At 40.5% G+C, this 11,683-nt stretch overlaps 1 protein-coding gene and 1 non-coding gene across 2 annotated transcripts in view; both read right to left on the bottom strand.

The window, feature by feature from the left end:
- Positions 1 to 4,576: 4,576 nt before the first annotated feature.
- On the bottom strand, positions 4,577 to 4,648 carry TRNAS-GGA (transfer RNA serine (anticodon GGA)). Its single transcript has one exon. It is a non-coding gene; the product is annotated as a tRNA-Ser (tRNA).
- A 4,125-nt stretch (positions 4,649 to 8,773) lies between these two features.
- Positions 8,774 to 11,683, bottom strand: part of ARHGEF12 (Rho guanine nucleotide exchange factor 12) — a 61,773-nt gene continuing 58,863 nt past the window's right edge. Inside the window, exons 36-37 of the mRNA XM_068989062.1 lie at positions 10,864 to 10,933; positions 8,774 to 9,761 (exon numbers count right to left, since the gene is read on the bottom strand). Coding sequence (XP_068845163.1) covers positions 9,751 to 9,761; positions 10,864 to 10,933 — 81 coding nt within the window. The 3' untranslated portion in view covers positions 8,774 to 9,750. The remainder of the gene's footprint in view (positions 9,762 to 10,863; positions 10,934 to 11,683) is intronic.

The raw sequence follows: 11,683 nt of genomic DNA, 5'->3' as shown, positions 1-11,683 counted from the left end.
TTGCAGCTAAATGTCACTGACTGCCAAGCAGATTAGAATGTATCCCAAAGTATACAATTTCTAAAAGGTAAAAAAAAAGAGTCAAGAATATTTGACTCTTTTAATTTCAGTAGGTGGCATGGCGTAGGAACAGTTTCATCCTTGTTAGTTTATAAATATTAGATTGCATGAAAGCTTCCAAGTTCTCTGGGACTCATCATTGCTGGCTGGACCAGTTTTTCTGATAGTACATTTGCTTGCTGAATTATCAATCCAGCTAGCTCATGTTATGGGCACTCAACTTTTAAAAATTCTGTAAGTTTCATGAGCTTCCCAGAATAAGTCATAATGGCAACCCACTCCAGTACTCTTGCCTAGAAAATCCCATGGACAGAGGAGCCTGGTAGGCTGCAGTCCATGGGGTTACTAAGAGTTCGGCACTACTGAGCAACTTCACTTTCACTTTTCACTTTCATGCATTGGAGAAGGAAATGGCAACCCACTCCAGCATTCTTGCCTGGAGAATCCCAAGGACGGGGCAGCCTGGTGGGCTGCTGTCTATGGGGTCGCACAGAGTCGGACACGACTGAAGCGACCTAGCAGCAGCAGCACCAGCAGGACGTGAGCTGAGATGGAGATAAGATTTATCAGTCTCCCCTCAGCCTGCTCAGAAAGTCTCCTCTGAACTGGGAATGTCAGATCTTCTTTCAGAGAAAAGCCCCTAATTTATCATCAACTGGTAGCAAGATCCGGACAAAATAAAAATGATAACACTTCATCAGACTATAAGTAACACTGAACCAGAGGAAGCTATCAAAATAACAAGATAAATACTCCAAAGAACAGAAGAAAAAGTAACGTCCAGGGACAGACTTCAGTGAATGATACTAAAATTATACTCTTATTTGGAACAACATGCAGCGGGGAAAGGATAGCGCTTCCCTGAGAATAGCTAGTAAGCAAGAGGTAAGCTGTCTCTATGTTTCAGTGTAATCCATTTCACAGACTTGCTCAGCGCAAGCTGAGGAAACAGAGGCCCAGATAAGGTAAGGACTTATTCTAGCTTAGACAAACAGCTAATAGAGCAGGGAGTAGAGAGAACTCAAGTTTGCCGTAGTCCTGCTTCCTGGCCGTATGTATGGCCCTCTCCTTAAGGATAGGACGAAAGGTAGAGAGACATCTCAGAAACCTTGCCACACCATGGACTTGTGGCCATGATGTCTGGGTATAGGATCTGGGTTCTCCAGAAAGTTCGTCTCAAAGTACTATCATGATTTTCATGTGAAAATCATCCATGGTTTTTAGACATGGCCATCAGTGCGTTTTTTGACAAACATAAGACTCTCATTCAATAACCACAATACAACTCAGTCTCTCATTAATTAAAAAGAATGAAAGCAGCTCATATATTTTTAAGAGAATAAACATGTTTCAAAACCACCAAGATCTAGCTTTAACTGGAAGATAAACCCAAGTAGTAACCCTAACCCCAATCCTAGCACATTGCATATAACAGATAAGATGAAAACCACTAATCCCGTATGATTACTGAAGTTTGTGGAATACCACCACAATCCACCCCATTATAATAGGAGCATCAAAACAGCATAATATACAGGCTTCCAATAAATAGGTTTCTCTAAAACTGCAGTTTTTCTTTCTTTACATTTAGAATTAGATTAAATAAGTATATTATTATAGAGGTCAGCAACCAATTCTTTAAAAATAAACACACATACCACACACCTTAAGAACCTAGGGTTTAGACACACAAAACCATTATAAAACATGAAATATGGTTATATTGGTAAAATATATTTACATTTTCTAAATTTATCATTTTTTACCTTTCCAGCTTTAAGAACTAAATTCTACAATGAAAAAAAAATTGGAGAGACACCAATCACATATTTGATAATTTCTCATTTACCAATTCCTCTAACAACTCTCTGAGGCTAAGTGTTGTATGTTAGTTGCTCAGTTGTGTCCGACTCTTTGCGATCCCATGGACTGTAGCCCACTAGGCTGCTCTGTCCATGGAATTCTCCAGGCAAGAATACTGGAGTGGGCAGCCATTCCCTTCTCCAGTGGACCTTCCTGATCCAGGGATCCTACCTGGGTCTCCTGCATAGCAGGCAAGATTCTTTACCGTCCGAGCCACGAAAGCAGCCCAGGATAAGTTTTACCCACCCCAATTTACAAAGTGGAAACTGAAAGAGTAATCTGATCGTACCGCAAGTAAGGAGAAGAGCTGGAAATGAACCCAGATCATCTACGTCCGGGCCCTTTCTACTGCATCAACAATTCTGCATGTATGGTCTGCAAGCCCTTAGGGGTTTCCAAGACCCTTTCACAGGGTCCAGGGAATCAAAATTGTTTTCATGAAACTACTAAGACACCATTTGCCTTTTCACTATGTTAACTTTGCACTCATGGTGCAGAAGCAATGGAGCATGAATCTGCTGGTGGTCTTAGCCTAAATCCAGGCAGTGACACTTGATTTTACTAAGAATCACTGCATTCCTGCCACTCATGTACAGTACTAACACTGCCAGTTTCTCTTTGGAATGCCCTTGATGAAGCAGTTAACAATTTTAAAACTTTATGAAATCACAATCCTTGAGAAAACCTTGTGAAAACTCTTGACAAATGAGAAAAACGCATAAAGCTCCTCTGTCACACACAAAAGCACCACAACTGTGCCTGGAGAAGTATTAGGATTTGTGCAACTGTTTGAGTTGGACGCTAGATAAGCCACTTTTTTTTTTCCCCAAATGGACGACTATTTGAACTTGAAAAAATGACAGGTTGGCTATTTAGATTTGTATATTTGGCAGATATTTTTTCAAAAATGAAAATGTGAGCCTGTTATTGGGAGGAAAACAACTGTATTTGTTGCCAATGATAAATGCGAGCTTTCAAGCAAAAATAAAAACTTTGGAAACTGAGACTTTTCTGACAAGACTGGCTGTTAACAAATGTGATTGACATATAGAAAGAAAATGTGTTAACATTTGAAGACCTGAATAATGTGGTAAACCAATATTTTCCAAATGATCAATACAGGCTATTACAAAATGATGCATGGGAAAACATTCCATTCTTTACACATTTAAAGTATTATATGGATTGATGGATTTGAGCATAACAAAGTATAACAATTTCATTGATAGGACTTCAGACTCCACACTGCAGCTGTTTAAAAAAGATCACTACTTATCAAATTTTAGTGTATTATCAAAAAAGAATATCTAAAATTATCTGAAAAAGCTATTTTTTTTCCCTTTTATATGTCTGGGTGGGGCTAGATTTTCTTCATCTACTTCAATGAAAACAATGTATTATACTAGACTGCACAGAGATCTAGATACTAGGATTCAGTTACCTTCTATTATGGCAGATCTTAAGAGATTAAATGCTCTTACAATTTTATTATGGAAAATATAGGAATTCTTCATAAAAACGTGATGGGTTTATCATTATTTTAAAATGAATTATTCCTACTTTTCTCAATTATACATTTTCTCATTTTAATTGCTAATAAAGTAAATATTGACAGCTATAATAATCGACCTGAACCTAAGTTCCTCCATAAGGTCCTCAGTAATTTTTAAGCATATGAAGTGGTTCTGAGATCAAAAAGATTGCGAACTGCCACATTATATCCTGCTGCCTTCAATATTTAAAATAATAAGACAGCAGAAAAATTTCTCTGTATTGACATTTCTCCAAAATATTTAAAAAGATCACCAAGTGGGAGTTTGATGTATGATGGAGGGCACCCAAAGCTGGTGTTCTTAAAACCTGGAGGGATGGGGTGGGGAGGGAGGTGAGAAGGGGGCTCAGAATGGAAGGGACACATGTATACCTATGGCTGATTCATGTTGATGTGTGGTAAAAACCATCATAATACTGTAATTATCCTTCAATTAAAATAAATTTTAAATTATACAGAGATAAAAAAGATCACCAATATGTACCCTAATTATTGTTATTGATCAGAATGTATTCAGGAAGCCCCATTCCTGTGGTCACATATACAAAAACAGGGATCCTCTAAAATAAAATTCTGTAAAGGAAGTCTTATAGTTCCAATAGCACCCTAATCAAATGAGAGGGAAAGATTGGAATAGAAAGAGCTCTACCTACCTTAAGTAATTTCAAACCAAGACCTTGGCTAATGCCCAGAGAATGATGATGTCTCACTAGTAATAATAGGTGGCAAAACAATCATATTCCCTGACAGCTAAAATCAAGGAAGTGTTTTTAATTAGCCTCTAGAATTATACTTGACATTACAGAAAAAAAAAAAAAAAGGAAAACACCTACATCTAGCTAATTATCTGTAATGTTTCATGACTTTCGTCATAGCGGGAAGATATAAAGTTTTAATTGAAAAGTAAATTTTTTAAGAGGACAGATCCTCTTATGTTTCAAGCTGGCATTAAAACTTTGGTGAACCAGTCAAAAGTGTAGTTGCTCAGTCGTGTCTGACTCTTTGCAACCCCATGGACTGTAGCCTACGAGGCTCCTCCCTCCATGGGATTCTCCAGGCAAGAGTACCTGAGTAGGTTGCCATTTCCTTCTCCAGGGGATCTTCCCAACCCAGGGATCGAACCCGGGTCTCCTGCATTCCAGGCAGACACTTTAACCTCTGAGCCACCAGGGAAGTCCGAGTCAAAAAGTGGAAGTAAATGCTCACATGCAAAGACAAGAATTTGACCTTCTCCATTCCTGTAAGATGGTATGGGTATCTATTTCTTCTATCAGTTATGTTTATAAACAGAGCTAAGAGTACAGACAGGTTAATTTCTGCAAAGTACATCTGACTTAATTTTTTTTTAAGGTTTAAGTAAAGGATCTATGAAACACTAAGCATTTTTATTTATTTATTTTTTGGCAGCATCACACGACTTGCACAATCACAGTTTCCCAACCAGGTACTGAACCAGAACCCAGGACACTGCAGCGAGAGCCAGAATCCTAACCACTATGCCACCAACAACTCCACTGAAGCATTTTTTAATTATTATGATGTTCATTAGATCTATCAAACACACGCTAAATGACTGGAAACTAAAATATCTCAAGAACAAGTCAAATTACACCTCTGTGTCAAAACCAACATACCCAAAGCCTAAAACTTAAGGGTTTGAAATGGAAAAGTTGAAATGGGATCCATAAAAGCATAGAAATGGTTGGTAGTTTAGAAAGTCCAACACCGGGGATAAGAATGGTAATAAACACATCTTACTTCATTTAGGGTAGCATTAAACCAAAGTTACCTTTAAGTAAGCCATAAAAGCTGCTCCATTTACGCCACTAATGTACATTTAAAGTTTTTACGTTATATATATTGTACTACCATTAAAAAATAATAATGTAATAGGCCCCAAATCATTGTACAATGAGTAAATTGTACAGTAAGTGAATTATATCCCAATAAAATTGTTAAAAAAAAAAAATGCTGCCCCAGATGCTGGGGCAATTCCACTCTGAGTGTCCCCATGGAAGTTTACATGTTACAGAGATCAACTGGCTGGTCCCACTAGTAAAGATGCTCTGACCAGCAGGAAGATGTTTGACAGTCACCACCAGTGAGATTAATTATGGCCTCCTTGGTGTCAAAACTTCTCTAAGATAACTTGAATAAGACAAATCAACAGGAATGCAAATAAAAAGTCACATACTTGGTTCCTTTAAGCATATTTAATATTTGAATTCTCATTCTTCTATTTTCCCAGACCCCAGAAAACAGTTTTTAGATGACCAATATTTTGTTCCAGAAACATACAGCCTTATCAGCTAATTCATAAAAGAGCTATTTTACAAAGGTACATCTGGATAATTAGAACAATAAAGTCTTTTAGGCATTTCAAAATGTGATCAGTAAAAATACATGATTATTAATAAAGTTTTTTTTTTTTTAAAGATAGTTCCAGATTTCTTTAAAAGTAATTTCTGTTAAAGAGTAGTACATGATTGTATGGTGAACAAGGAAAATAAAACGCTCTAGTAGGAAGAGGCTGATTAAGAGTGACCCACAGTGTGCACAAGTTACAGTTATGTTTGAGGCACACCTGCTTAGCCATTGGCACCTGGAAATGGCGGGCAGGGCTTCCTTCTAGGAGGTACACTTTTTTTTCCTACCAGTTTTTTTTCAAAACCATCAGTACCAGTGGAGAAGAACAAGGCAAAGGAACTCTTTTCTTGAGGAAAGAATAATTATGCAGATCACTTTGAAAAGTGGTGGAGGAGTCAGAGGGAAAAAAAAAAACAAACCATGATTTACAAAACAGGAACTGTAATTCTAGGGAATAAAAAGTGAGCCAGCAGGAGGAGGACTGGAAGGTCCTGCTTAATTTTCTATCTTGAGGTCCTCTGTACAGTTTTGAACCTTGCCCCCTGTGATATATAGGGAAGGAAAGACTGATCAAAGCTCTTGTAGCTCAAAATTACATCATATCCCACCTTCAAAGAAGACAGCTTCCAGTTTGAAATACAGAAGCGCCACATAATACACTGAATTTAATGATATCAGAAAGAAAAAAGTATGCGAGCGAAAGACAACTCACAGTAGGCGTAATTATTTTCTTTAGCTTCAAAAATAAGGGAACAGTGGGCTTTTCTCCTCTACTAGCACACTAGCTCCCCACCCTCCTCCAAGGACAAAATTAACAAAAAAAAATTTTGAGAGGGACTCATGCTGTCTAACGGTCGATCAAAGTTGTTTCAGGGAAAAGAAAGCAAAAAAGCACCTTTTTTTGGTAGCGTATTATAATAAATAGTTACAGTTTAGGTCCTAATAGCCAAAGAGAACCCAAGCAGTCAGAGTTATTCATAGCTGGCTTTAAAGTACACAAAATATACGACTTCTAGGGCAGTGACCATGATTTTAAATTACAGCACTTTGGGGTTTATTGATTTGCCTTGCTGAACTTTGTTCTCTGAAAACGAAAGAGACACCTCAAATGTAATCTGCCACTTAATAGCAAGGGAGCCCTTAGGGCCACTGGAAAGAGCACAGGGTCACGGCAGGTCACGATAGCTAAAACCAGCTCTCCTGCTCTGGGAAGGTGGCTCTGTCCACCGCCCTTGGATCTTTCCACATCACCAACTTCAAGAAAACGTCTCTGACAGTCATCAGTCTCACCCCAAAACAGAGATTACCTAATTCCATTGTCCTGAAAGCCAGGAATAGTATCAAAGTAGGATGGATGTGATTATAATGGACAAAAAGGAAAACAAAATAAAAGGAGAGCATGGGAGGCCGGGATGAGGAGGAGAAGGAAGACATGAGGCTGGTGAGATAACAAAGAAAACTCAAAATCGTGGAATCTTTTCAGAATTAGATTTCATTTGGGGGCTTCATTTGAAGATCTAGATACGAATTTATTTGGAGGTACTAGAGCAACGGTCAAAATATTTTTCCAGTTAGCCCTGTTTTTGTTCCAAGGAGAGGTTAAACTTCAGGAAAAAGAAAAGCAAATAGTTGCTAAGGACAAGGGGTTGGCTGAACCAGAAGAGAAACTAAAACTCTGCTAACGCACAAACCTTCTTAAATAAATGAGTGCTAGGGAATTATTCAATGACCTTGTACTATCTGAAGTTAAGATGAAAGTTCTGTTTGTATTTACCTTTCTTCTGATGAACTGCCCACTGATGGTATTAGTGTCAAGTAACTACAGGTACCCCTTTTAGTTGGGAGTGACTACATTATTTCCAGCAGCACAATGTAACCATTTGGTTTCTACTTGTTTCTCTTAAGAGATACAGAAAGTTCAAGTCCCAAGCTTTACTTATATATTAGCTTCTGCTTCTAAAATTTTTAATCCCATTTTAATTTATACTTGGGCTATAAATCAAAATAAAATTCTAATTTATAGATGAGGTCCAACGATCCAAGCTGGTCTATTTAAAAACACAGATCACTTTTGGAAAGACAGAAACAAGAATTTGGACACAGATGAGTTTTGCTAAGTTGTAGTGGTGTTTATAAATGCAGTTGGGAATCCTTACCACTTATGATGGGGGGAAAATTTATATATATATTATATATATATATATATATATATATATTTGGGCAGATGGTGAGGGGATGCAGGGGAGAGTAAAATTACATCCTAACTACCCACAGAGTTCAGAGGGTACTACTGAAAGACATGAGCAGTGCATCAACTCCTTGTGTATTAACAGAATTGTAATATTTGACAAATGATTTTGTTTTTGATCGGCAAAAATACTTCAAAACACATTAATATATACCTGATGCACAAAGAAAACCACAGAAAGCCAACAGAACTGAAGGGAGTTCTCAAGTTACAGTTCTGAAACATTTATCCTCTGGAGGGTGCTGCCAGGGCTACCATTCATTCTAGAGCAGGCAGCTCCCAACGCCTTGCCTGCAGTATCCAGTGTATGTTCTGGTCTGCAATTTTTAAGGTCAGTCATGCACCAGTGTGGAAAAAGCTCCAGCAGTGAAGTCTGAGGGTGTGCTTCTGGAACTGGCTGGAGCAGCTCTGCCTTCTCCACTGCATCCTTCTCCACTCGACCCTTGGCTCTCTTTTCAAACTCTAAGAGCCCTTTGGCACCATCAGTGCAAAAATCAGAGTCAAACCTCCAGGTACTAAAATTTTACTGGCCTTATAATCAGCAGTACCCGTGGCTCATGAAAGCCATTGTTCAACTCAGTAGTGATTCAGTTACATAACCTTCCCACACTCTCACCCACTCCCATCCCACCCTTCCTCAGCAGCCCCCACCCCTGCCACCACCTGAAGCATCTCTGTTTGTTTTCGCTTCCTGCTCAGCTGGCAGGGATTATTTTACACAAGTGCCAAGGTCTAATGTAAAATTATAAAAATGAAACAATACCAAGGATAACGAATTTATAGTCAAGAAAATAAAATTTGCTTTCCTCTCCCTCCCAAATCCCAACCCTCAACAGAAAAGGAGACGATAGAAGAAAACACACCCATTTTCAAGTGCCTGCTATTTAGTACATTGAGGATTCCTGTTCATCGGGAGCGGATCCCAGCTACAGAGAAGAGGTGCTGGCCTCGGGTGGGAGGAAGCCCCCCACCTGGGAGCACAAAGCTCAAGTCCTCTGCTCGTAGGAGTCGCGGCAGAGGACTTTGGGGTACGCTTTTGAGGGGACCCTCAGACAAGCAGCCTATGGGACAGCAGAGGGCACGGGACATCATCCAGTAGAGCCCTCATGCTCCTCCCTCCTCTGCCCACTCCCTCCCCCTCTTCACCTCTCCAGCCACCTCCTGATACCCCATCCTGAACTCTCTGCTTCAGGAGCAGTCAATCCTTGGGTGTACTAAATACAAAGGGCTAAAACTCTCACTACTCAATTAAAACAAAACATGGCAAAATAAAAATTAAAATGTGCTTTCAAATACGGAATGAAGTCAAATAAATACATCTGATTTTCTCTTTTTCTTAAGTCTAAGTAAAATTTCATATTCTACACCCAAAGCTCTATACATTTGGTTTCTGTTCTGAATCAAAATGGATTTCTGAGAGTGAGAAGAGCAGGGCGAGAGCACGGATGTCCCCTCGCGGACAGACTTGTGCAGCTGCCAGGCTGTGAAGACCCAGTCCTGCTCTGGGCCCCAGGGGGCATGGCTCCCCCAGGGTGTTTGCAGGCAGATCCTCTGTCACACGTCACACTCTCTCTCAGCGTCCACACTGGAGCCAGGACATGGTGAGACAAGGCTGGTGCTCAAATCCAACAACCTGCAGTCACCTCCAGGACACGCGGCTCTAACTTTTATCTGGGAAGAACAAAGAGGTGTAGAGGTCAAATTAAGGAGAAAGAATGCGTTCAAATTAATACAGAGAGGGCCTCCCTGGTGGCTCAGTGGTAAAGAAATCGCCTGCCAATGCAGGAGACTCGGGTTCAATCCCTGATCTGGGAAGATCCCACATGCCGAGGAGCAACTAAGCCTGTGCACCACAGCCACTGAGCCTGTGCTCTAGACCCGCGCGCGGCATCTACTGAGCCCACACACCCCAGCGGCCATGCTCTGCAACGCGAGAAGGCACCACAGTGAGAAGCCCATGCGCTGCAGCAACTACAGAAAAGCCCTTGCAGCAATGAAGACCCAGCACAGCCAATATACACACATGAATTTAAATAAAAATACAATTAACACAGAGAGTACATTTGAAATCTGTGAAGTGAAGTGAAGGGAAGGGAAGTGAAGTCGCTCAGTCGTGTCTGACTCTTTGCGACCCCGTGGACTGTAGCCCACCAGGCTCCTCCATCCATGGGATTCTCCAGGCAAGAATATTGGAGTGGGTTGCCATTTCCTTCTCCAGGGGAATCTTCCCAACCCAGGGATCGAACCCGGGTCTCCCACAATGCAGGCAGATGCTTTAACCTCTGAGCTACCAGGTGAAACCTGGGGACCTTGTTAACATCTTTGTTTCTGGATCGGAATAGCCTCATTCAAAAGAATGAAGGCAAGTAAGTACAGACTGCTGCACTGAACACGGGAACCATCTGTGGTCCCCGGGAGACAGGAAAGCACAGGCAGGACCCGAGCAGGGCCTGCTTCCACCGCTACGCGGCCTCGGTTTACTCCCCTCGCTGCAGCTCTGCCTTTTGCTTTTGCAAATGCGAAGAAAGACAGAACGCGCGGGTGCCGTGGGGACTGAGAACTGCAGCTCTTCTTCGAGAGGAAGAGCCGAGTCAGCAGACGGTGGCCTCTGCTTGATGCATGATGTTCGGAAACAGGTGTCTTTTTTTTTTTTTTTTTTAAGACAAGAGATGAAATAGACTCTCACAAGGTTTTCACTTTCATAAATCATTTCATTCAATGGACTGTTCAGGCAGGATGATTCTTGAGTCAGAAACCCACAGCATTCACACACCTGAGTGCTTGTCTGTGAGGGCTGATCCAGCCAGCCTTTGGCAAAGAATGGTGTAACTTTCCTCCACCTTCTGTAAAATAAAACCCACAGGTTTTTCATTCAAACATCATTAAAAAAAAACCTTTATTTTGAAAATAGGAACGAAGGCTTTTGTATATTACAGGTCTAAGCTGTCAAATTTAACATTAAAATTATTAACATTTTTTGTTAATAGGAAAAAAAAGAAGTAAATTTCATTTCCATTTACCTGCTTCTCCCTTGAGTGAATAACTTAAAATGTTCCCATGCCGAAGAAAGTAGAGGAGAGAGCAACTATTAGAAGTGATTATTCCCTCCTGCCCTGGAGTCACCCTGAAAATGATCCCATATGTGGCATGAACTAAGTTAGAGCCAATGTGCCCTCGATGGCCTCTGAGAATCTTACCAGCCACAGGACATCCCTATATGTAACCCTACAAAGAAAGGAAAACCTATCACATGAAGGTGAAAGAAAATCTAAGGGAGACCAATCTTTAGCTAAGAGACTAAGAACACTTTGAACTCTGCCCCCAAAACCTCTACTAAGTAATGTCGTGACAAAACATCTGGGCTCTGGTACCTATGCCTACGGATGGCAAACTTTCAGAGTCCTGCTGTCAGAAAGGACCACACAGGTCAGTTCTGCAGTGATGGCTCACACAGTGACATCTTCAATTGCCCATTTACAGAACCCCTACTCATAGGCAGGTCTTTAGATTACCACTGGAGCCACTGGAGACCATTTCTCTCTGTCACAGCATCTGGGAAACTATCAACATCACGCTACAATTCACAGATAATT

Source organism: Capricornis sumatraensis, chromosome 16, assembly GCF_032405125.1.
Source record: "Capricornis sumatraensis isolate serow.1 chromosome 16, serow.2, whole genome shotgun sequence".
NCBI lineage: Eukaryota > Metazoa > Chordata > Mammalia > Artiodactyla > Bovidae > Capricornis > Capricornis sumatraensis.
This window is presented reverse-complemented; position numbering and strand designations above follow the sequence as displayed.